At 35.3% G+C, this 26,117-nt stretch overlaps 1 protein-coding gene and 1 non-coding gene across 2 annotated transcripts in view; one reads left to right on the top strand and one right to left on the bottom strand.

The window, feature by feature from the left end:
• BMPR2 (bone morphogenetic protein receptor type 2) overlaps window positions 1–26,117 on the top strand; it is a 199,580-nt gene that overhangs the window by 100,360 nt on the left and 73,103 nt on the right. The window contains exons 2-3 of the mRNA XM_019436577.2: window positions 13,017–13,187; window positions 14,311–14,481. Of these exons, the coding sequence (XP_019292122.1) occupies window positions 13,017–13,187; window positions 14,311–14,481 (342 nt within the window). The remainder of the gene's footprint in view (window positions 1–13,016; window positions 13,188–14,310; window positions 14,482–26,117) is intronic.
• LOC128772779 (U6atac minor spliceosomal RNA) lies at window positions 21,954–22,077 on the bottom strand. Its single transcript, XR_008416932.1, has one exon. It is a non-coding gene; the product is annotated as a U6atac minor spliceosomal RNA (small nuclear RNA).

Raw genomic sequence — 26,117 nt, 5'->3', positions numbered from 1 at the left:
GGCCAACAGGCACATGAAAAGATGTTCAACGTCGCTCCTTATCAGGGAAATACAAATCAAAACCACACTCAGATATCACCTCACTCCAGTCAGAGTGGCCAAAATGAAGAAATCAGGAGACTATAGACGCTGGAGAGGATGTGGAGAAACGGGAACCCTCTTGCACTGTTGGTGGGAATGCAAATTGGTGCAGCCACTCTGGAAAACAGTGTGGAGGTTCCTCAGAAAATTAAAAATAGACCTACCCTATGACCCAGCAATAGCACTGCTAGGAATTTACCCAAGGGATACAGGAGTACTGATGCATAGGGGCACTTGTACCCCAATGTTTATAGCAGCACTCTCAACAATAGCCAAATGATGGAAAGAGCCTATATGTCCATCAACTGATGAATCGATAAAGAAATTGTGGTTTATATACACAATGGAGTACTACAGGGCAATGAGAAAAAATGAAATATGGCCTTTTGTAGCAACGTGGATGGAACTGGAGAGTGTGATGCTAAGTGAAATAAGCCATACAGAGAAAGACAGATACCATATGGTTTCACTCTTATGTGGATCCTGAGAAACGTAACAGAAACCCATGGGGGAGGGGAAGGAGAAAAAAAAAAAAAAGAGGTTAGAGTGGGAGAGAGCCAAAGCATAAGAGACTGTTAAAAACTGAGAACAAACTGAGTGTTGATGGGGGGTGGGAGGGAGGGGAGGGTGGGTGATGGGTATTGAGGAGGGCACCTTTTGGGATGAGCACTGGGTGTTGTATGGAAACCAATTTGACAATAAATTTCATGAAAAAAAAATAAAAAAAAAATAAAAGAGAGAGAGAGAGAGATGAGAGTAGAAAATATCAGTGTGCATTATACATAATAATTGTACATGTAATGATGAATGTTCCATGAAATTTTTGTTTCATTCACATATTAAAAAGAAAAAAAAAAAAAGAATAGTTGTTTCCTGAGGTGGAATGAAGGGAACATTTGAATAGGCAACTGGGAACAAAGGTATGAGTGAAACTTTTCACTATGTATCTTTATATTTCTGTATTTTAAACCATGCAGCGCATTGCCTATTTAAAAAATATTTTAGAGGGGCGCCTGGGTGGCTCAGTCGGTTAAGCGTCTGACTTCGGCTCAGGCCATGATCTCACAGTTTGTGGGTTCGAGGCCACCTTCAGGCTCTGTGCTGACAGTTCAGAGCCTGGATCCTGCTTTAGATTCTGTCTCTCTCTTTCTCTGCCCTTCCCCTACTCATGCTCTGTGTCTCTCTCAAAAATAAACATTAAAAAAATTTTTTTTAAAAGATTTTAGAGAGAAAAAAGAAATATGTAATCACTGAATTTACCCATACTTTAAAATGGCATTTATTACTGGGCACGTGGGTGGCTCAGTCGGTTGGGCATCCGACTTGAGCTCAGGTTGTGATCTCGCGGCTTGTGGGTTCAAACCCCATTCTGGCTCTGTGCTGACGCCTCAGAGCCTGGAGCCTGCTTCAGATTCTGTGTCTCCCTTTCTCTCTGCCCCTCCCCCGCTCACACTCTGTCTCTCTCTCTCAACAATAAATAAACAATTAAAAAAATTTTTTTAAAATGGCATTTATGACTCATAATGGCATCTAGTGTATTTGCAAATCAGTAATGCCTTTATTGTGGACAACATACTCATTCAGTTCACAGATGATGCTTGAGGAGCAGTTGCACCTGCTACAGACCCATTGGAACAATTCTGGAGTACCCCCATGGTTGTAATCTATTTAGCAGGCTGGTAACTTTGGTTCTAGGCCCACCTAGAGTCAAACTTATTTAATGATTCTTATCATTTATTAAATTTGACCTTCGGGGCGCCTGGGTGGCTCAGTCGTTTGAGCATCCGACTTCAGCTCAGGTCATGATCTCGCGGTTTGTGGGTTCAAGCCCCGCATCGGGCTCTGTGCTGACAGCTCAGAGCCTGGAGCCTGCTTCGGATTCTGTGTCTCCTTCTCTCTCTGCCCCTCCCCTGCTGGTGCTCTGTCTCTCAAAAATAAATAAATGTATAAAAAAAAATTTTTTAAAAATTTGACCTTCCATGATATATGATGAAAAGCAACTTACTGAGAAATGAGTTGTTTGTGTTTATCAAAATAACAAAATAATTGAAGGATAATTTTTCTAGTTATGATTTTATGGTGCAACAAGGCTGTTTGGAAGGCATTTCTTTGGGCATTTTATCTTTTGTGTTTCTTTGGGCATTTTATCTTTTTTAGTCTTATATTGCTAGAAATATAAATTGATACTTGAAAATACTTTTTAACCAAATATCCATCAAAACATTAAGTAGAGTATAATCATTAAAATTTAAGAAGAAAAAGAGCCCTTTTAAAATTTTAGACCCTTTTAATTTTTTTGTTAAATTAGTTTTAAAATTCATTATAGAAATAATGCATGGTCTTCATTATAGAAAAAGAATTCAAAAGGGCACAGAAATCAAAAGAACATTCAGTTCTCTCCATCCAGAGATTACTGCTTATACCTTTGGTTTTTGCTATGTAAACAGTTTAAAATACAACAAATTGAATGAAAATAATTAGGGGGCGCCTGGGTGGCGCAGTCGGTTAAGCGTCCGACTTCAGCCAGGTCACGATCTCGCGGTCCGTGAGTTCGAGCCCCACGTCAGGCTCTGGGCTGATGGCTCGGAGCCTGGAGCCTGTTTCCGATTCTGTGTCTCCCTCTCTCTCTGCCCCTCCCCCGTTCATGCTCTGTCTCTCTCTGTCCCAAAAATAAAATAAAAAAAAAAAAGTTGAAAAAAAAAAAATTAAAAAAAAAAAAGAAAATAATTAGAAATTCAAAAGAAAAAATAATGAAAATAAAAATCTAAGTTTCACCTTAAACTAATATTACACTGAATTTTAACTAACTGGAATTCAAATAAAAACTTGAAATTGCATCAGAGAAAGATAAATATATGATTTCATTCATGTGGAATTTAAGAAACAAAACGGATGAAATTAGGGGAAGGGAAGCAAAAGTAAGATAAAAAGAGAGGGAGGCAAACCATAAGAGACTCTTAAATACAGAGAACAAACTGAGGGTTGCTGGAAGGGAGGTAGGTAGGGAGATGGGCTAAATGTGTGATGAGCATTAAGGAGGGCACTTGCTGGGATGACCACTGGGTGTTATATGTAAGTGATGAATCACTAAATTCTCCTGAAATTAAAAAAAAAAAAAAAAACTTGAAACTACAAAAAAAATGAAATACATCAAATAAAATTATGAAACAATTAAAAAAACCCCTAAATTTTCTGATAAGTTAGCCTAATATCTATTTGGCAGACATTCTGGAATCAGACAAACATGAGTTTGAAACTTTACCCTGATACTTAACAGCTGGGTGATTTGGGATAACTTCTTTATTCCTCTGTATGTTTTAGTATCCTTCTTTGTAAAATTGAAATGATAATGCCCATCTCATAGGATTATTGGGAATATCGCAGAGATTCCAATTATAATTTCCATTTAATAGTTAAATGTATGTTTTTCTGTCTCAAGGTAACAAATATTTGCTATTAATTGAAGGAAGTTAGTTTGTTTTTGCAAAGGATGAAATGTTTGACCAAAGCTACGGGAAGATTTCTACTTAGCATGTTTTATATTTTGAAATGTAATATCTCTCTATTAGGTGAGAATTGATTTTGACATTGTAGGATTATCATTGACTAGATTTTTTTTTTTTTTTACCACCTTGCCAATTTTCAGGAAGGAATTGATTGAAGGTAGTAGACAAATCTTCATTATTGTATTATAACTGTTCCTATTGATCCTAGCTAGAGAGGCAGATGAGGGAAAGTGGCAGTTCTTCCACTAGAAATAAAGTGGTTGTACATTTTAATGGCTGATGAGGGCAGAATTGGTTGAACATAAGCTGGAGACTGGTATTTATGGTGGTATTCTTCTCAACTTCTGATATAGCCATTGAGGTTTTTAGGTTAGGGATAAATACTTCATGACATTGACTTCCTCAGAAAATATATTCAATATATTTCCTCAGAAATATATTCAGTATCACTATCTTGGAAATACTGAATATGAGCCAGCTAATTTTCAGAACTAAATTTAATTTGATTTGTTAAAGGGAACACACACAAATAAATCCTCTTTAACTTGACATAAATAAATGGATAGATGTAAACACAATACAGGGTCACATGTTCCATTCATTAGATCTACTTTGTAGACATGACTGTTGAAGACTAAGCCTGGTTTATGTTAAGAAGAAGAATGTTTTATAGGAGATTTCTCTATCTGTGCTTCAGGTTTTACTTTTGTGATACTAAGTAGGGCTTGTATAGTAGAATTAAAAATTTATATGATTGCATCTCTCTGAGGAAATTGGCATGTTGAATATTTGTGGTTATGAGAAAAAGGTTGATGTGAGGAAGAGGTAAAACAAATAAATGGAGTGTGAGAAGGATAATGTATATAGTCTGATGTTTTGGCTTGTTGTCTATCACTGAATGTTACAAAATTAAAAATGTTTTAAAATGCATGTAATTCTGCAGCTAGTGAATGGAACAAGCACTTAGTGTTGATTGCATTTGTCCTTTTCCCTTATAAATTATAGGTAAACCAATGAAAATTATCCTAAGTATAAAATCTGAATTTTCCTTATATGAACTATTGATAATTCTTTTATGTGCTAAAAAATAATAAATATTCCACCATCAATAGGTTACACCATTCAGTCACCTTTTAGATGTAATTTGAGATGTGTGGCCACAAGAACCCTCACCCTCCTCTCACATCCTTGAAAATCATCCATACCAAGTTACTTTATATCTGAATTTTATGCATCAGAAATTTCTTTTTGAGATAAAGCATTGCATTTCTCAAAAGTACCATTTTTTAAAAAATAAACTTAAAAATTTTTTTTAATGTTTATTTATTTTTGAGAGACAGAGAGAGAGAGAGAGGGAGACAGAATCCAAAGCAGACTCCAGGCTCCGAGCTATTAGCACAGAGCCTGATGAGGGGCTTGCACTCATGACCTGAGCTGAAGTCTGACACTCAACCAACTAAGCCAACCAGGTGCCCTAAATAAACTTTATTTTTTAGAGCAGCCTTAGGTTCACAGCAAAAGGAAGTGGAAAAGTACAGGCACAGCTGCCTCCACTATTGATATCCTGAACCTCTGTGATACATTTGTTAGAATTAATGAACCTACAGATAACACATAATTACTTAGAGTCCACAGTTTAATCTTGGGTTCATTCTTGGTATCGTACATTCAGTGGACAAACGTATAATGACATGCATCCATCATTACAGTATCATACAGAAGAATTGCACTGACCTAAAAATACTCTGTGTTCTGCCCATTCATCCCTCCCTTCCCCCAACCCCTGGCAACCACTGATCTTTTTACTGTCACCATAGTTTTGCCTTTTCCAGAATGTCATATAGTTGGAATAATACAGTATGTAGCCTTTCAGATTGGTTTCTTTCACTTAATAATATGCTTTCAAGTTCTCCATGTCTTTGTTTATCCATTCTTAAGTTGAGAGACATTTGGGTTATAAATAGTTTTGGGTGGCTACAAATAAAGTCATTATAAGCATTTACATGTAAGTTTTTGTGTGAACATAGATTTTCATTACATTTAGGTCAACACCTAGGAGTGGGGTTAATGAGTTAAATGTTAAGTGTTTAACTTATAAGAAAATATCAAACTATTTTCCACAGTGGCTGTACTGTTTTACATTTTTGTTAGAATTGTTTCCCCATCTGTGTCAGCATCCTTGGCACTACTTGATATTGTCAAGAGGTTTCTGTTTTGTTTTATTTTTAACTTTTAGTCATTCTAATAGATGGTAGTACTGTTGTTTCATTGTAGTTTTGAGTATTTTAATGTGAAATTCACATTTATTATGTGAAAACTTATTTGCCAAATGCCTATTTACTTTTAATGTAGGGTAAAGAAAATAGAGATAAAGATTGATGGATCAATCTTGTCCTTGGCATGCTTCTAGGAAAAGCTGGCCAGCAGAGGTTTCCACATTAAACGGCCTTTGGTGTCCAGGCATCAGAAGGGAAAGAGGGCATACTTGGCCTGTTTGACCTTATTACAAAGGACCAGTCTTTGTTTAAATCACAACAAAAACACCCCGTAACTGGAGTCTCTCATTTCAGATATTTAATGCCATAATTAGCTGTTATTTATTTTGCCACATTTTACTTTGTTTATATGTAAGGACTACTACTTGCATGACTCTTTAAACCAAGATTTTGTAATACAAGCCAATTACTGACAGTACTACAAGTACTTGGTCAGAGAAAGGGAATTCGAATGCTATGTAAGTTTTTAGTGCACAAATGTATATGATGGGGCATAATGTATTCTGTTGGTAGAGCAAATGGTCTAATGTCAAGTTCCTTTTTGTAGACAACATACTTTATAGAGTATTATTCTCGTTTTACTTTAAATAAAATTTCTGTTAAAATTGAACATGTACACAAATGTTCATAGCAGTTTTATTTCTGGTAGCCAAAACCTGGATACTACCCAAATGACCTTTTGAAGGGTGAAAAGTTAGACAGATTGTGGTACATCCATACAATGGAATATGACTCCATAAAAAGTAATAAACTGTTGATACAGGCAGCAACTTGGATGAGCCTTAAGGAAATTTTGCTTAGTGAAAAAAACCAATCTCAAATGGATATGTATTGCATGATTCTCTTTATATAACAATCAAGAAATAACAATATCAAGCTGGATAACAGATTAGTAGTTGCTATTTTTTAGGAATGGAAACAGATGGTGATTATAAATGGTTAACATAAAGGAATCTTGGGATAGTACAGTTGAATATTGTGATTTTGATAGAATGTAACAAAATCGCATAGATTTACACTCATACACATAGATTATTGCATGTATAACTGGTGAAATCTGAATAAACTATGAATTATCTTAATGTCAATTTCTTGATTTTGGTATTGTGTAGTGATTATGTGGAATGTTTGCACTGAGGAGGGAGGCATTAGACTTCAAAAAAAAACCCCTCAAAACCTTCAAAATAAAATGGAGGGGCCTCTTGGCTGGCTGAGTCAGAAGAGCATATGATGTTTGATCACATGGTTGTCAGTTTGAGCCCCATGTTGGGTGTAGAGATTACTAAAAAAATAATAAATTTTTAAACGAGATGGGATAGGAAAAAGCAATTATGCCATATAGATATGCTTTTTTATATGTGCATTACAGAGTTTTTGTTTATAGTTCAGAACTTTTAAGTATGAATCTTTTGCTGTATCTACTTTATATCTAGAAATATGTTTGATTTTAACCTTTGCAATCATTTGTAAAGTTTGCACATTAGGATAGTTTAAAGAAATACTGGTATTAAATGTGCGAGATAACCTAGTAACTATAATTAAACTTGTCATTAAATGACTTTGAATATGTGGCTACATGTTGCAGAAATATGGTAGAATCATAATTACACTGATGTCCTAGAATTGGTTTTTATAAATAGGCTGTACTTTATTTTCTGGCTCTTTAGTTGATATTAGTAATATTTCATAGAAGACTGCCTAAATGGTTTTAAATGTGGAAATCAAGTTACATTTATTTTTAGTAAGTATTCTTTGTGATTATTGAAATCAGTAATTACTGTGTATCTCCAAACAGATCATGTAAGATGCTTGAAGGGTAGAACTCTATATTACCTACTTGTGAATATCTTATTTGCCTTGCCCAATACTTTGATGGTGCTTCTCTTATGATAAATATGGCAGGTCTATGTGTCTAAATGGATTTGGGTATATAGTTCTTGGCTCTTTTATTTTTTCGTCAGAGTTTGGTGCTTAGTTTTGTAGGTTCAGAAAACATTATTTTCACAGATTATTTCCAGTGCTAAGGTGCTAGTGAATTAAGCCATAGTATATAAAATAAGATACACCCTTATCTTCATGTGTATCTTACCTCACTTATTTCTTCTTCTGAATAAGTCAGAAGCCCATGAGTAATAAATATATTGGTCATGTGCATTAGACTGTTATTCTGACTAGTCAAACATATTAGGAAAGTCAACTTTAAGAAACCAAATAAAGATTAGCTGTTGCTTTTGATAACCTTTTTTACTTCTTTGGTATTCTCAGCAATGTTGATAAATATTTGTTAACTGATAAGTTATGTGGCAAATATTCTATTGGAATTAGTTAAATCAGATTATGTATATGGAAAAAGATTAACTAGCATTGAAATAGATTGGTTGTTCCTTCAGCATAAGGTGTGATTGAACATTTCTGTTTCTGGCTTTATATTGATTAAAAAAAATTTTTTTAAATATTTTACATTTAGGTTATTTCCAAAGTTTCCTTTTTTTTTTTTTTTTTAGTGTTTATTTTTGAGAGAGAGACAGAGACAGAGCATGAGTGGGGGAGGGGCAGAGAGAAAGGGAGATACAGATTCCAAAGCAGGTTCCAGGCTCTGAGCTGTCAGCACAGAGCCTGACGCAGGGCTCGAACTCATGAACTGTGAGATGATGATCTGAGCCGAAGTCAGATGCTCAACTGACTGAACCATCCAGGCATCCCTAAAAAAATTTTTTTTTAATTTAAATCCAGGTTAGTTATCATATAGTATAATAGTGATTTCAGGAATAGAATTTAGTGATTCATCACTTAAATATAACATCAAGTGCCCATCCCAACAAGTGCCCTCCTTAATGTCCATCACCCATTTAGCCCATCCCCCCACCCGCACCCTGCCAACAACCCTCAGTTTGTTCTCTGTATTAAGAGTCTTTCATGGTTTGCCTCACTTTCGGTTTTTATCTTATTTTTGCTTCCCTTCCCCTTTGTTCATCTGTTTTGTTTCTTAAATTCCACATATGAATGAAATCATGATATTTGTCTTTGTCTTATTTTGCTTAGTGTAATACACTCTAGTTCCATCCACATTGTTGAAAATGGCAAGATTTCATTTTTTTTGATTGCTGAATAATATTCCATTGTATATATAAACCACATCTTCTTTATCTATTCATCAGTTGATGGGCATTTATACTCTTTCCATAATTTGGCTCTTGTTGAAAGTGCTGCTATAACATTGGGGTACATGTGCTCCTATGAATCAGCATTCCTATATCCTTTGGATAAATTCCTAGTAATGCTATTGCTGGGTTGTAGGGTAGTTCCATTGTTAATGTTTTGAGGAACCTCCACACTCTTTTCCAGAGCAGCTGCACCAGTTTGCATTCCCACCAACAGTGCAGTAGAGTTCCTGTTTGTCCACATCCTCACCAGCATCTGTTGTTTCCTGAGTTGTTAATTTAGCCACTCTGACTATTGTGAAGTGGTATCTCAGTGTGGTTTTGATTTGTATTTCCCTGATTAATCCATTTACATTTAGAATGTGTACTGAAATATATGAATTTAGTGCCGTTGTGTTCCTTGTAGAGTTGGTGTTTCTGGTGACGTTCACTGGTCCTTTGTAGTCTTTGTTGCTTTAGGTCTTTTTGTTTTGTTTTGCCTTTTTGCCACTCAAAGAGTCCCCCCTTAAAATTTCTTGCAGGGCTGGTTTAGTGGTCATGAATTCCTTTAGTTTTTGTTTATCTGGGAAACTCTTTATCTATTCTTCTATTTTGAATGATAGCCTTGCTGGATAAAGAATTCTTGACTGCATATTTTCCTGATTCAGCACACTGGAGTATATCCTGCCACTCCTTTCTAGGCTGCCCCATTTCTGTGGATAGATATGCTGTGAATCTGATTTGTCTTCCCTTATAGGTTCAGGACTTTTTTTCCCTTGCTGCTTTCATAATTCTTGTCTTGTCTGTTTTGTGAATTTGACTATGATATGCCTTGGTGATGGTTGGTTCTTGTTGAATCTAATGGGAGTTCTCTGTGCTTCTTGGATTTTGATGTCTGTGTACTTCACCAGATTAGGAAAGTTTTCCACTATAATTTGCTCATGTAAACCTTCTGCCCCCTTTTCTCTCTCTTCATCTTCTGGGACTCCTATGATTTGGATGTTTTTCCTTTTTAATAAGTCACTGAGTTCTCTAAGTCTTGAATCATGATCTTTTGCCTTGGTTGCCCTCTTTTTTTTTCTGTTTCATTATTCCCCATAATTTTATCTTCTTTTTTTTTGATGTTTATTTATTTTTGAGAGAGAGAGAGAGTGCACAATTGGGAGGGCAGAGAGAGAGGGAGACACAGAATCCAAAGCAGTCTCCAGGTTCCAAGCATGAGTACAGAACCTGACATGGGGCTCAAACTCACGGACCACAAGATCATGACCTGAGCCGAAGTTGGGAGCTCAACCAACTGAGCCACTCAGGTACCCCCATAATTTTATCTTCTACATCACTGATTCACTGCTCTACTTTGCCCATCCTTGATGTCATGATATCCATTCAAGATTGCATCTCAGTTATAGCATTTTAATTTCAGCCTTATTAGATTTTGTTTCTTGTGTCTCCACAGAAAGGGATTCTCTGGTGTCTTTTATGCTTTTTTCAACCTCAGCTAGTATTCTTATTATCCTGGTTCCAAATTCTAATTCAGACATCTTACTTATATCTGTTTGATTAAGTCTCTGGCTGTCATTTCTTGCTGTTCTTTCTTTTTGGGTAAATTCCTTTGGTTTGTCATTTTGGAGGAAGAAAAAAATGTATTAATAAAAAATTAAAATTAAAAAATTAAAAACAGTACAAAAATCAAATAAAGGAAGCTAGATCCTGGATATGTTTCAGTCTGCTTATTGAAAGAAGCTTGATAGAGTAGAGAAAGAAGGGAAAGGATAGGAAAAAAAGGCAAGATAAAACTTAAAAATAAAAAAATATATATATAATAGAATAAAATAAAAGAAAATGAAATAGAAGAAAACAACTTAAGCAAAAACAGAAGCAAAGAAGATGAACAAATAAGTGAACCATCAAACAGAATGAAAACTGAATGAACTTATATCCAGTTTCCCCTGGAACTGAAACTATGAATCACTCTATAGTCCATACACTAAGCAGGTGGAGTGACTTCTGTTGGTCTTCTGGGGATGTGCTTGGAGGGTGTAGTTGGGCAGGTGTTGATGTAATGGCTCCGTTCTCCATTGAAGTGGTGCTGCTTAGCTTACTGGGATGGATCCGTGTGGTGCGCTTATGGATGTGTGCATGCACATCATGGGAGAGGTGGTAATGGCTCACCCAGCTTCCTAGTCTCTGGTGCAGGAACTTCGCACTCTCACTGACCCTTGATCAGGCGCCTCTCCTTTGTCTCAGGCCTCCATCCACTTCCTGCCTCTATCCACTTCCTGCCTCTATCCTGTCTGTGTCCAAGCTGTCCATTTGCCAGGTGGTACCTTCCTCCAGAGTTTTATGCCAGAAGGGGTTGTGTCTAAAAATCCCACACTTCAGAGGCCCAGCAGCTTGGACCTGTGCAGACTTTCTAGGGGACAGTCTCTCACTGGATGATGGCCGGGTTCCAGCTTGTCTCAGAAAATGTTCAGCATTTTCAGTGATTGTGCAGCAGCAAAGGTTCAGAGATTATGGCAAATCACAACACACAGCTAGCACCAGGTGTTGCCACAATCTGGCGTCTTTGTCCCAATATCAGTAAATATGGCAGTTTTCTGGGGTCTACTGGGACTTTTGCCTGTGGGGAGACCATAACACCTCTACCAGATGCACTCTAAGCAAGGAAACTGCTTCTCCCCTCTGTGGCACATGGACCCCACAGACCGGCACTGCCTGCTCTTGATGATTCACCCTACTTCCTCACCAGAGCACCACCAGGCACTGAGATCCTAAACTTCACACTTTGTGCTCCACTGTTTATAGAATCCTGGTGGTATTGAAAACCTCTCTTTTCTCCCTGTCAATGATTGTTGGGAACAGATTTCCTAGTCAGTCTCCTGCAAGTGTTTTCACTCTTTCTCTTTCTTTCTCTCCAGCTACTTTTTGGGGGGATGCTTTTCTTGCACAGATCCCGATGCCCTGCACTCTTCCCCTTTCTCTTCTTTCCCTGTTCAGTCTCTGCGAAAGCAGCTCCCTTTTCTCTTCAGCTTTTCTATCCCCCAGTTCACTTCTCTGCACTGCGTACCTGCCACCCAGGTGCCCCAGTAAATTTGTTTTAAAAACTAAGGATATTAGGGGCGCCTGGGTGGCTTAAGTCGGTTAAGTGTCTGATTTCAGCTCAGGTCATGATCCCACGGCTCATGAGTTTGAGCCCTGTGTCACTGTGTGCTGACAGCTTGGGGCCTGGAGCCTGCTTCAGATTCTGTCTCTGTCTCTCTCTGCCCCTCCTCCACTCTCTCTCTCTCTCTCTCTCTCTCTCCCTCTCTCCCCCTCTCCCTCTCCCTCTCCCTCTCTCTCCCCCCCTCTCTCCCTCTCTCAAAAATAAATAAATGTTAAAAAAAATTTTTTTAAACAAATTTACTAAGGTATAATTTGTATACTATTTTAAGTGATGGATTATTTTTTTGTAAATTTACAGAATTGTGAAACCATTATCACAATCTAATTTTAGAACGTTTCCATCTGCCTAAAAAGAAACCATGTACTCCACTGGTAGTCACTCTCCTTATCCATAGTTTACTGTGCCCAATGATGTATGTTTAGCTTTCTACAAATGACTTTAAACTATGATAAATGTGAGTCCTGCAGAATTTTACAAGATTATTTAGCCCTCTAGTTTGTTAAATTGTTTGTTTTTATGTTTTGAAGTTTTGATAATTTAAACCATGAACTTTTAAAATGATATTTCTTTACTCACATACCTAAATTGTTTAACAGGAGAGTGGTGAGAATAATTTGTGTAAGAAGGGATTGATTTTGAGAAATCAGTTTTCAGGTTTGATTCTTCTTTGGTGCTAGTTAATGAACAGGAAGAAGTTATTGAATAAATATAAAATTACAAATTTATTCAAGCCTTGATAGGGATTTAGTGGAAAATTTATTATGCCTTTCAAAATGACTAAGATTTCATAAAATAATGCTTTGCTAAGATTGTCATAAAAATAAATTTGTCATTCTTTTATTTATTTTAGCTTCTCAGAACCAAGAACGTCTATGTGCATTTAAAGATCCCTATCAACAAGACCTTGGCATAGGCGAGAGTCGAATCTCTCATGAAAATGGAACAATATTATGTTCAAAAGGTAGCACTTGCTATGGCCTTTGGGAGAAATCAAAAGGGGATATAAACCTCGTAAAACAAGGCAAGTAATACTTTTCTTACCTGAAATAACTTTGTGTTTCATATCATTGAAATTTATCTAACAAGGACATGGACATAGATTAAAACCCTCTCTAGGAAAACAGTTTTAAAATATATATCCATGTATATATTCATCCATAAACTCCATATTTGTGAAAGGTAGTTAGATTTTAGTTTATTTTTATATTTTTCCTATTATAATGTTAACAATGTATCTTCTTTCTATGAAGTTTAGAAAATATAGAAAACTAGAAGAAAAACAAATGTCTACAATTCCATCCTCTTACAAGCTCTTTTACCATATTAGTTTATTCCCTGCAGGTATATTTTTTATGTACCTCTATGTTTATTATATGTGCGTATACTTATTTTTCAAAATTAGAATGATGTGGTATGTATAAACAATTTCATACCCGGTTTTCCCTATCTTAAATTATAGTATGAACATTTTCCCATATCTTTAAATATTCTTTGAGAACATTTTTAACCTCTGTACAATATTTCATTGTATACACACATATTGTGTATACACAATTTACTTACACATTACTCTGTTGTTGGACATTTTACTGTTTTTCAGCTTTACTATAATACATAACGCTTCAGTAGATATCTTTGAACTTAAATCTTTGATTATATCTGATTATTTGCTTGGAATAGATTGCTAGAAGTAGAATTATTAAGTTATAAAGCATGAATATTTTAAAGGCTCTTTATAAAAATTGCCATATGGCTTTCTAGAAATGCTATATACATTTACATTTCCTCCAGGAGTATATGGGAGTGTTACTGAAACCTTGTTACAATTGTATATTATTTTTTTAAGCCTAGAACAATTTAATAGATAAAAATGAAATATTAATGTTACTTTAATAGTAATTCTTAGATTAATGATGAGGTTAAACCATTATTAGTGGCTTTTCTCCCCATGAAATGCTTATTAATACTTTGCCATTTTTTTGTTATTTAAACAATGTGTGTTTCCTATTGATTTGCAGGAGTGTTTTATAACATGTATGTATATGCACTTATTCTGTCACATTGATTGTAATTATTAATTTGTTATTTTTCTTTAAATTTTATATATTAATCCCTAACTTGTTTACGTTAATACCAATTTGTAGGATGTTGGTCTCACATTGGAGATCCCCAGGAATGTCACTATGAAGAATGTGTAGTAACTACTACCCCTCCCTCAATTCAGAATGGAACATACCGTTTCTGCTGCTGTAGCACAGACTTGTGTAATGTCAACTTTACTGAGAATTTTCCACCTCCAGACACAACACCACTCAGTAAGTACTTTAAGTATCTTACTTTTCCTTGTTAATTCCTTTCTGCAAAGATTTGCAAAATTTAAAAATATATAAAATCATCAGTTTGGGCGGGAGTGAGAGGGAGAGTTCAAAACTTCATGAGACTACTCTACCACCTGAAATCCAAAAGAGGTGCACCAGGATTTCTAAGGTATCAGTAGATTACCAAATAATTTTGAATCAAAATATGGTACTTTTCCAACACCTGTGGAGGAGAATTTGGCAATATTAAGAAAACTACATGTGTGCTTTCTTACTCTTTCATCCAGCACCCCCATCTGTAGGATTTTATCTTGAAGATATATTTCTAACAGTACAAAAATACATATGCATAGAGGTACCTGGCTGGTTCACTTGGTAGAGTATGCAACTCTTGATCTCAGGGTCGTGTTCAAGCTCCACATTGGGCATAGAGCTTACTTAAAATATATATGCATAGAGTTATCCATTGCAGTATTATTTGTAACTGCAAAATATTGGAAAATATCTAAAGGTTCAGGAATAGGCGATTAGTTAAAATATACTCTGGTATATACATATAATAGAGAACTAACTATACATCTATAACAAAAAATGAGTAAGATCCCTGTGAATTGATATGGAGTGATTTCTAGAGATAATGTTAGGTGAATAAAAAGCATATATACTATGCTGTCTTTGGTGTAAAACAGAGCTTACCATAATTTACAAAAACAAAAAACAAAAACAAAAGATAAACCAGAAAATAATGAAGTTGGCTACTAACAATGGAAGGAGAGAGTAGAGTGGAAAGTATACAAAAAAGAATGAAAGAACTTATGTAAGGATTTTGCAAACACAGTGTTTGATTATATATACTCTTTTGGACAAGATGGGATATAAGAGATGGAGGAGAATTGCAAACAAGTACTGAACTCTTTTAGGTTTGCTTTTTGGTAGTGTGGAACAAAGCAATTCTGAAACAACTGTAGATGTAGAATAGGATTAAGAAAAAATGAGTAAATGGTGTTGTTCTTGGGAGCTGGTGCTGTTACTGAGGGAATATGCACATACAATTATAGATGGGAAGACAAGAGAATATTATGTGAGTAGATTATAATTCAAGGTGTAAGTATGGATTTATGACTTTAAAAACATACATATGTATGTGTTACATGCATGGATAAGTGGCCATATAAATATGTGTATATATTTGTATGTGTATATATTTATATTCATGTGTGTAGTATACCCATACACATACCTGTGTAGATTTCTTAGCTCTATTTGTTGAAAAGGACAAGAAGCAATAGCACCCCAGTAGCAGTAAGCAAATGTAATGCCCAGATTTAGACTTTATTTATTTGTTTCTATTTATTTATTTTTTAATTTGTTTTTAAGTTTATTTATTTTTTGAGAGAGGGAGATACAGAGCATGAGCAGGGGAGGGCAGAAAGAGAGGGAGACACAGAATCCAAAGCAGGCTCTAGGCTCCGAGCTGTCAGCACAGAGCCCAATGCGGGGCTTGAACCCACAAACCGTGAGATCATGACCTGAGCTGAAGCTTGACGCTTAATCCAATGAGCCACCCAGGCGCCCCTAGTTATGTATGTATGTATGTATGTATGTATGTATGTATGTATGTATGTTTATTTTTGAGAGAGAGAGAACGAGAGCATGAGCAGGGGAGGGGCAGAGAGAGGGAGACACAGAATCCAAAGCAGGCTACAGCCTCTGAGGTGTCAGCACATAGCCTGATGTGGGGCTCGAACTCAGGAACATATGAGATCATGACCTGAGCCGAAGTTGGATGTTTGACTGAGCCAACCAGGTGCTCCATATTAAAAAAAAAAACAACATTTTTTTAAATGTTTTGTTTTTTTTTGAGAGAGAAAGAGCGTAAGCACGGAAGGGGCAGAGAGAGAGAGACACAGAACCTGAAGCAAGCTCCAGGCTCTGAGTTGTCAGCACAGAGCCTGATGCAGGTCTCGAACTCACGAGCTGTGAGATCATGACCTGAGCTGAAGTCTGATGCTCAGCCGACTGAGCCACCCAGGTGCCCCAAGGTGCCCCATATTTTTAAAGTGTATTTATTTATTTTGAGAGACAGAGAGCGCACACATGCATGTGAGAAGGGGAGGGGCAGAGACAGAGAGAGAATCCCAAGTAGTCTCTGCACTGTCAGTCCAGAGCCCAATGTGGGGCTTGATCTCGGGAACTATGAGATCATGACCTGAGTCATGTCAAGAATCAGATGTTTAACCAACTGATCCACCCAGGCGCACCCAGATTTAGACTTTTATACCACTTCCCACTGAAAGGAAGTTGGGGTCCTTGGAAAAATGACTTGTTCTAGGACGGGAGCAGGATAGGTACAAGATAAGCCCAAAGTGTCTTATAACACTAGCAAGTAAGAAAAGAAATGCCCCCAAACAGGTGGAGACTTGTTACAAAGGAGCTAGCTTGAAGTAACTCCTACTGGCTAAATTTGGGACAATTTGAGTGCTAAAAAAGTACAGTAGCAAATTGTAAACCATTGGAGGGAAAATGAACTCATGCATCTATGCTGATAGCAGAGAAGGTAGAAGAGAGGGTACTTGTTTATAATAGAATGCCAGGTTTCCAACTGGTAAATGAAGGAGTTGGAAATTATCCTGCAGCTATCATGGTAAAGATTGGATCAGACAAGAATAATAAAAATATCCTAAATCTAAGGGCATTTTCAATATGTAGCCAGGATATTTACATTGTTTTAAAGTCTCTCCCACATATTGCAAGGGAGAAATTAGTAATTATAAAGTGAGGGAATTGGATAACACCTTGACCAGGTCATTAAAATTAATATTATTAGTGAAGATGGTAGATGGACATCCATGATTCCCTGAGAAGGACACAGTTTCACTAATAGAATACTATATTTCAGGTAAGATTCGCATAACTGGAATCTAATCATGAGGCATCATCAGAAAAACCATGAACTAGGAATGCTCTATTACAAAAAGGAGATTTGTCAAAAATGTCAGTGTCATAAAAGGCAAAGAGAATGGGAAAGATCTAGATTAAAGGAGGCTAAGGAAACTTGACAACTAAGCCATACCTAACTCTCCTATACTGGATATAAAAAACTGTGATAAAGAACATTGTTAGACCAGTTGACAAAAGAGACGATTAAAGAATTATTTCCTTTTTTTTTTAATGTTAATTTTTATTTTTGAGAGAGTTTGAGCCCAGGAGGGGCAGAGAGAGAGGGAGACAGAGGATCTGAATGAAGTAGGGGCTCTTGACCTGAACCGAAGTCAGACGCTTAACCAACCTAGCCACCCAGGTGCCCTAATTAAAGAATTATTTCAATGTTAAATGTACTGAAGCTGATATCAGTACTCTGGTTATGTAAGAGAATATCCATATTCTTAGGAAACATTCTAAGAAATGTTTAGAAACATGGAGCTAGAATGTATATATATTAACTTTTCTGAAATACTTTTAAAAAAAGCGTGTGTGTGTGTGTATGTGTGTATTCTAGAAAGAGAGAATGGTAAAACAAGTAAATGGGGTAAAATGGTAACAATAATTAAATATGGGTAAAGGTAAATATGTGGGTATACTTTGTACTATTCTTATTCTTATAACTGTTCTGGAAGTCTTAAATTTTTTCTGAATAAAAAATTAATTTTAAGAAATATTTTTGAGATGTAGCACATTTCAAGAGTTGTCAGTCAATAGCTTTTATCAGTCCATACCCTGAGATCTTCATTTTGGGATTATTTCCTTTAATGTTTTGATGAAACACTAACTAAACTGAGAGCAATAGGAAGTTTTTTCATGTAGTTCCTATCTACTCAAAGTCTACTTAGCTTTTATTAGGAAATTATACTCAATTGACTACATTTATTTTCCACAAAGAAATAAACAAAACAGGGTCTCTAATTTTCACTTTTACATCTAGGTAGTTGCAAGAAAAGTGAATTTATGCATAAGTTCTCAAGATTTTTATGGCCCATTTTAGATTTTTACCTAGATTTTGGTCTGCTGTAACCTTTTGAGCCAAAAGCAGAAGTGTTGCCAACAAAGAATCAATAATGTTAGCCCAATAAAAAGGGAAAATGTTTTAATTAAATGCTCTAATTTGGGAGCATTAGCCCATTTATATATTTTGTGGTAAACAAAGCAAGTAAATTTGAAGTTAGTGAATAAAATGGATATTATTTTTTTCATTAATCTCAATAAAAATAATCATTATTATATAGAATATCTAACATTTAGTCTATAAATAATAGGTGCTTGATCAAAATAAAAAATCTGTAAGTGTTGAAGTTTAAAGAAATTAAAATATAAAATTAAGCAGAACTTTTTTTTCATGGTTATATAATAATACATCAGTAGAAAATTTGGTGATGGTGATTTTTTTCTCCTTTAAAATTTTCCGTTATAAAAATATCATTTATTGAATATTTAACATAAATATTTGTTAAAAACATTTATATATGTTTAATTACTAGAAACACAGTGCAAACTTATCAGAGATGGAAAAGGGGGATAGTGTCGGGTGACTGTTGATAGGGAAGGTTACATATTATTCTCATACTCTTGTAGTCTTTTAATCTTTAACCTGTTCATATATTTGTGTACTACTTGTATAAGACAATATTAGGGATACCTGGGTGGCTCATTCAGTTGAACAACCAACCCTTGATTTGGCTCAGGTCATGATCCCAGGGTTGTGGGATTGAGCCCTGTATCAGTCTCCTTGCTGAGTGTAGAGCCTGCTTGAGATTCTTTCTCTCTCCTTCTGCCCCTGTCCCCCACTTGCTCTCTCTCTTTCACTAAAATTTGAAAAAATAAATAAGGAAACTATTAAAGGAATACCTGCTTGTTAAATTAGAAAAATGAGATAATTGATAAGGAGAGAAATTACCTATATCCAAATATAACCATTGTTAATATTTTGAATGTTTGTTTTCTAGTGTTTCTCTTTAATCTTTGTATAGTTGTATTAGTGATAAAAAACACATTTTAGGGGTGCCTGGTTGACTCAGTTGGTGGAGGATGTGACTCTTTGTCTTGGGGTCAGGAGTTAGAGCCCCATGTTGGGGGTAGTCTACTTAAAAAAGAAAAAGAAAAAAGAATAAGAAAAAATGCATTTTAGATCCTGTTTTTTGTTTAGTAGACTAGTATTTCCTAGGTTATTGTGTATGTTTCATAGTCATCAGTTTTAATAGCTGTATAATATTTCATCAAATAGATATTTTCCTTATGGATTCCCCTGGTTTTGGACATTTAGACGGTTTCTGGTTTTTTATTACAATAGGCATCCTTGTATATGTAATATTATATTAAATTACAGTTACCAGAATTACAATTTTTTTATTAAAATTTTTTTTAATGTTTATTTAATTTTGAGAGAGAGAGAGTATGAGCAGAGAAGGGGCAGAGAGAGAGGGAGACACAATCCAAAGCAGGCTCCAGGCTCTGAGCTGTCAGCAGAGTGCGATGTGGGGCTGTAACTCAGGGACTGTGAGATCATGACCTGAGCCAAAGTCAGACGCTCAACTGACTGAGCCACCCAGGCACCCCCCCAGAGTTTATAATTTCTATATCCAGTGGCATCAGTATTAAAATTCTTCGTTTATTGTCAGAATGCTTTTCCATTGGTGGAAACAGTTCACATTCTTCCATCAGTGATATACTAGAATGCATATTTCATCATATCTTTATCAGCACTAGTATTGTTAAATAAAACTTTGCTGAGATCATTTTGAAAAATTATTTGGATTGTTTTTATCAATGAGGTTCACATGCTTTTTTTTTTTATGTTTTTATTTTTTTTTTGAGGGAGAGAGAGAGGGAGAGACAGAGTGGGGGAGGGGCAGAGAGAGCCGGAGACAGAATCTGAAGCAGGCTCCACGCTCTGAGCTGTCAGCGCAGAGCCTGACATGGGGCTTGAACTCACAGACTGTGAGATCATGACCTGAGCTGAAGTCAGATGCCCAACTGACTGAGCCACGCAGGCACCCGTTTTTACTGTTTTAATTTCCTATATTTGTTGTTCATTTGTAATATTCTTTCTCAATAATGAAACTAATTAATTTTGAGAAAAATGATTTAGAATCATTGGAAATCTAGTCATTTCATCCCTTCTCAGTTTGTCTTGATACCATAGGGATGACAGGAGCTACATTTTAAGTAGTAATTTAACATGCATTTGTAACATTAAAAAAATTTTTCTTTTGAACCTTGGCCCTTTCTAAGGAAACACCCTTAATAGCTTTCATTAAAAGTTCAATGCTCATTTTATAGCGCCAAATTGTACATTAATCAAGGTGTTAAAATAAAACTTACACTGAAAAAGTATCTCCATACCTCACATGACATTTTTGTGATGGCTATTAAAGCTTTGCATTTGCATAATATTTTTAAATTTCATAGTGCTGTCACATCTATAAATTCTTTGAAGATGTCTCCTTAATATTTGGGTAGTTCAGTCAAAAATAAACCCTTTTGGGGGAGCCTGGGTGGCTCAGTCAGTTGAGTGTCCAACTTTGGCTTACGTCATGATCTCATGGTTTGTGAGTTGGAGACTCCCATCGGTTCTCTGCTATCAGTGCAGAGCCCACTTCAGATCTTCTCTCCCCCTCTCTCTCTGCCCCTCCCCTGCTCATGCTTTCTCCCTCAAAAGTAAATATTAAACATTAGATAATAATAATTAAAAAAAACCCTTTGTCCTATTGAGTAACGATGCCTGCTACTCAGGTTGAATGGTCATTCATTGAAATGGTTGTCTTTAGCAGATTTGATTTACAGCTTATCTTTTTTTTTTTTTTTTTTAACTTTTTGCCTATTATTGTATTGACAGTAAATTTCAGATGTTACTATTTGGGGCCCAAACAAAAAAAAATGTTTTAAACTTTTATATTTGAAGTTATTTCAAACTTATAAAAACTTCCATATACCTTTTATCCACAGATTCACCAGTTATTAAACATACTGGTATATTTGCCTTATTATTTTCCCTTTCTCTATATACATATGGATATCACTATTTTTTTTCTGAACCTTTTACGCAGAAGTTACAGGCATCATACCTAAATTTTCACATATTTTGTAATTGTCCCTTTGTCTCTTTTACTAGATTCATTTTTTTAAACATTTTATTATAGTTGACACATAATGTTATGTTTGTTTTAGGTGTACGACATAGCAATTCAATATCTCTGTTTAATGTTCACCGCAAGTGTAACTACCATCTGTTGCCATACAACGTTATTACAATATCATTGACTCTATTCCTTATGCTGTACCTTTTATTCCCATGACTTAGTCATTCCATAATTGGAAACCTGTATCTCTTTCTCTCCTTCACCCATTTTGCCCATTTCCTTACTCCCTTTGTTCTGGTACCCATCACTTTGTTCTCTGTATTTGTAGGACTGAATCTTTTTTTGCTTGTTTATTCATTTGGTTTGTTTTTTAGATTCCACACATAAGTGAAATCATAAAGACGATAGTTTGGTGCCACAAAGTACATGGCAATGCCTTAAACCATATGTGTATTGTCAGGCCTGAGGGCCTCTTACATCTTTGTTAAGGGGAGTACTAACTTACCCTTTCATACAATACTCTTCTGTGAGATTCTAAAGTCTTTGGTGATAAGGACTTTTTATTAATGCCCCTTTGTCTCCATAGTGACTCATGCAGTGATAGGTATGTAGTAGTAGAAGTGCAGTAAATGTTTGTTAAATAATAATTTAATAAACAAAGGGAGATATGCTAATGTATAAGTTCAGAAATATTTTCAAATGCTTGAAAGGAATAGGATTTGTTATTATTTGTAATCTGGCAATAGTGAATTCAGTGGATTCACTCACTAATGGACAGTTATTTATGAAAGCTGGTTGCTACTTTCAAAAAGGACAAATAGTTCATGAGATACCAAGTGCAGACAAAAAACAATTATTAACTCCCTTATTTTAGATTCATCATGGTAAAGTACAAAAAAGCCCTACTTTTTCCTGTTCTTCTTTACCATCCCAAAAATGAAACACCAGATTTTAATTTTTAAAATAATTCAGGAATATAAAAAATTTTTCCTAAATAGATGCTGTTACATGATCTTATATTCAGAGACCCTTACTCAAAACGTGCAATTGTGGCATATTTTAATACTGATAAAGAAAATGATGCACAAGTAAGTTACGGCTTTTTAAAAGGTTATGTTCTAGGGAACAACAGAAGGTACTTAATGTTCTCTGTTTAGCTTATTCATTTCTCTCTCGATTGTTTTCAGCTGAACAGTTTACTTCCTGACATCAAACTATTCATTGCTGTTACTGGAATTATATCTTTCTCATCAAGTATGCATTTACACAATATCCAGAACCATGTTTACTTGCCCTCTTACTGCTATACCTCATACACTGAGTAGGGTTAGACCTGGTGGCAGTGAAGAAATAAATATATGGGTGACTGAGAATAACAAAATATAGCTCTAGCTCTCTTTCCTTAGAAAAAGCTTGTTTTTTGTACCAACCTCAGTTGAAGCTGAAGACCATAAGGTACTTAGTGATAGAAACTAAAGCATATGAGAGCAGGAAATCTTTAAGGTGGGGCAGGAGTTGTCAGGGAAAATATGACAGACTAACCCATGGCCATAAGTGAATATCTGTAATTTTGCTGAGCCACAGAGTCTTATAATCATTTCAAGATTACTTTGATGTGGAGTTAGGGGAGTGGAGAAAAATTATTCCACTTAACCTTTAGTTCTTAATTTTTTTTTTTTTATTTATTTTTTTTTTTTTTACAGATGAAAGATTTTATGTAGCCATATAAAACTGCCCTATATATTTTTTTGGAGACAATGAGATAGGGCACAAATTAATTATTTAATGAGTTTTGCATCATAAGATACTTGCAGTAAACTTAAGATTCTTATAAAATGTTGTTCCAGATGGGATACATGTGGTAGTGAAATTTTAATTGACTTTATCAGGATTATAGACTTACTAGACTGAGCAGTCTCTTTACAATAAAAATATAAAAGAAATTCACGCATTTAGCACATAGTGAAATCAAAACTAGCTAAATAATACTTTGAAATATTTATTATGTGTCAGATGTTGTTCTAAGTGTTGTCTATGCATTAAACTTTTACAATTAACCTTTACAGAAACATGAAATGGTTACTGTTACATTCTTACTTTAAGTTGAGAACACAGATATGTAATTTACCAAGTCACACAGCTAGTAAGTGGAAGAGCCAAGATTCAAACCTAGGTGTTTTGACTCCAGAATATTTGTTATTGACCATTACTTTCTAGTGTTTTTAACTGTTACTCTTCATAATCAGTTGTTATTAATCATTACTCTTACACTCAAACGGGGGGGGGGGGCAGTTTATATTTGTTTGCTCATTCATTTGGAAGGAAGAGAGATAAGATCATTTTGAAAATACTTGGTTACATTTCTTAAAATTTAAGGACTCTTCATGATTTTTTCACCATATCTCTGTACCACTGAGTATCATAACATGTTTTCTATATTCACATGACATATTACTTTATTATTTACTATTTTTCTTCAAATGATCTCATTAAAAATTGTATGTCCTCTAAAGGGAAACTTTCCGTTACTACTGTAAATGGAAAGCCAATGTCATAAGTAAAGGTAACTTTAATTATTTATCTAAAAATAAAATAAGAAAACTAAACCATATTATATATACTAGGTAGCTGGATGTTGTTGTTTGCCAAATGGTCTGAAACTTGAAGCTTACTTTCTCTGTGTTAAAAGAGAATAGCAAATGTTTGAGAGGTAATAGAGATACATTGTCACCAAGTTGAGGTTTTCTTCTTTTATAATTAGAAGAAAGGAAGCTAACTTTCATTATTACATGTCCATGTACCACCTAAATCCAGAAGTCTGACACTTCAGGAAAGTGAACTGTATTATTCTGAGTCTCTTCAAACCATAAGAGACTTTGTAGTATTCATTTTGTTTAAAAAGAAAATCAGTCTTTAAGTAAATTAATGTATATTTATAGTATTTTACTTTCTTATCCCCTTAATTCATGCTTATGTGTTTGTAAATTCCCAGAGTTTGAAAGAAGTGTATAATTACTGTAAGGTTTGAACACTTATTTTAGAACAGCTTCTTGATAAGTTTTCTGGAATCAGTGTAATTAACCTCCCTAACTACAAAGTAAACAAAGTAATTAAGTTAGTAGAAAAGCAGACAAAAACTTGTCATTTTCTAAAAAATTAAGTAGACTTAAGTTGTTGTATTTGATGTTCAAAGTTCTCCGATGAAAGTCAGTATAAAGATATAGAATACTTTTATTTTCTTTTATTTAAATCATTCATTAAGTTGATGGTTATATCAAATTGATGAGAAACAAAGATTGAATAAAGGTTTAAGAAGTCACATTCTAATTTATGCTGTGTGGTTCAGATTAAGTATTTTAACTTCAGTGTCTGGCAGCAAATGTCTTTATCTCACACCAAGCTAGAAAATAGAAAAGAAAGCCTACATTTGAAGAAGCTGACATATGGCATAGAGCCACAGATAGGTTTTTAGCTGTTGTGAATTTATAACGATTTTTCAGTTTTTACTGCTTCTATGACAGCATTAAAGTGATTAAATAGACGAAAGGGAAATAAGGATGGCTAGAAGTCTTTGCTTAGTACTTCATGAAGCATTTTAGCAAGAGACAAAACAAAATATGTTGTTCTTTTTTATACTTACTAAAATATTAGTGGGGTGCTTGGGTGGCTCAATTGGTTAAGCGATCTATTCTTGATTTTGGCTCAGGTCATGATCTCATGGTTCATGAGTTCGAGCCCCACATCTGGCTCCGTGCTGACAGTGCAGAGCCTGCTTGGGATTCTCTCTCCTTCTCTCTCTGCCCCTCCTGTGCTTGCTCTCTCTCTCTTTCTGTCTCTCAAAATAAATGAAATAAACCTTAAAATTTTTTAAATAAAATAAATAAATAATAAAAATATTAGTTGAGGGGCGCCTGGGTGTCTCAGTTTATAAAGCATCCAATTCTTGATTTTGGCGTAGGTCATGATCTCATGGTTTGTGAGTTTGAGCTCTGCATCGGGCTCTGTGCTGACAGTGTGGGGCCTGCTTGGGATTCTCTCTCTCTCTCTGCCCCTTCTCCACTAGCATGCACACTCTCTCTCTCTCTCTCTCTCTCAAAAATAAATAAACTTAAAAAAAATGAGTGGAGAAAGGGTGATGCAAGAGAAGTAAAGTATGTATCTTTCAGAAAATATTAGTTTTTTAATGCAATAGTAACAAGATTTTCTTTCTTTCTTTCTTTCTTTCTTTCTTTCTTTCTTTCTTTCTTTCTCTTTCTTTCTTTTTTAATGTTTATTTTTTGAGAGAGAGACAGAAGCAAGAGGGTGAGCAGGGGAGGGGCAGAAGAGAAGGGAGACACAGGATCTGAGGCAGGTCCCAGGATCTGAGCTGTCAGCACAGAGCCCATTGAGGGGCTCGAACTCACTGCCTATGAGATCGTGATCTGGCCCAAAGTAGGATGCTTAACCCACTGAGCCACCCAGGTGCTCCACAAGATTTTTTCACATATTATGTGGTGTTGGTCAGTTTTCATTCTAAAGTTTTGCTAGCTCTGCTCTATTGAATCTCACTCCTAATCCATA

Source organism: Panthera pardus, unplaced genomic scaffold (assembly GCF_024362965.1).
Source record: "Panthera pardus isolate Hobbes unplaced genomic scaffold, ASM2436296v1 HiC_scaffold_10, whole genome shotgun sequence".
Classification (NCBI taxonomy): domain Eukaryota; kingdom Metazoa; phylum Chordata; class Mammalia; order Carnivora; family Felidae; genus Panthera; species Panthera pardus.
This window is presented reverse-complemented; position numbering and strand designations above follow the sequence as displayed.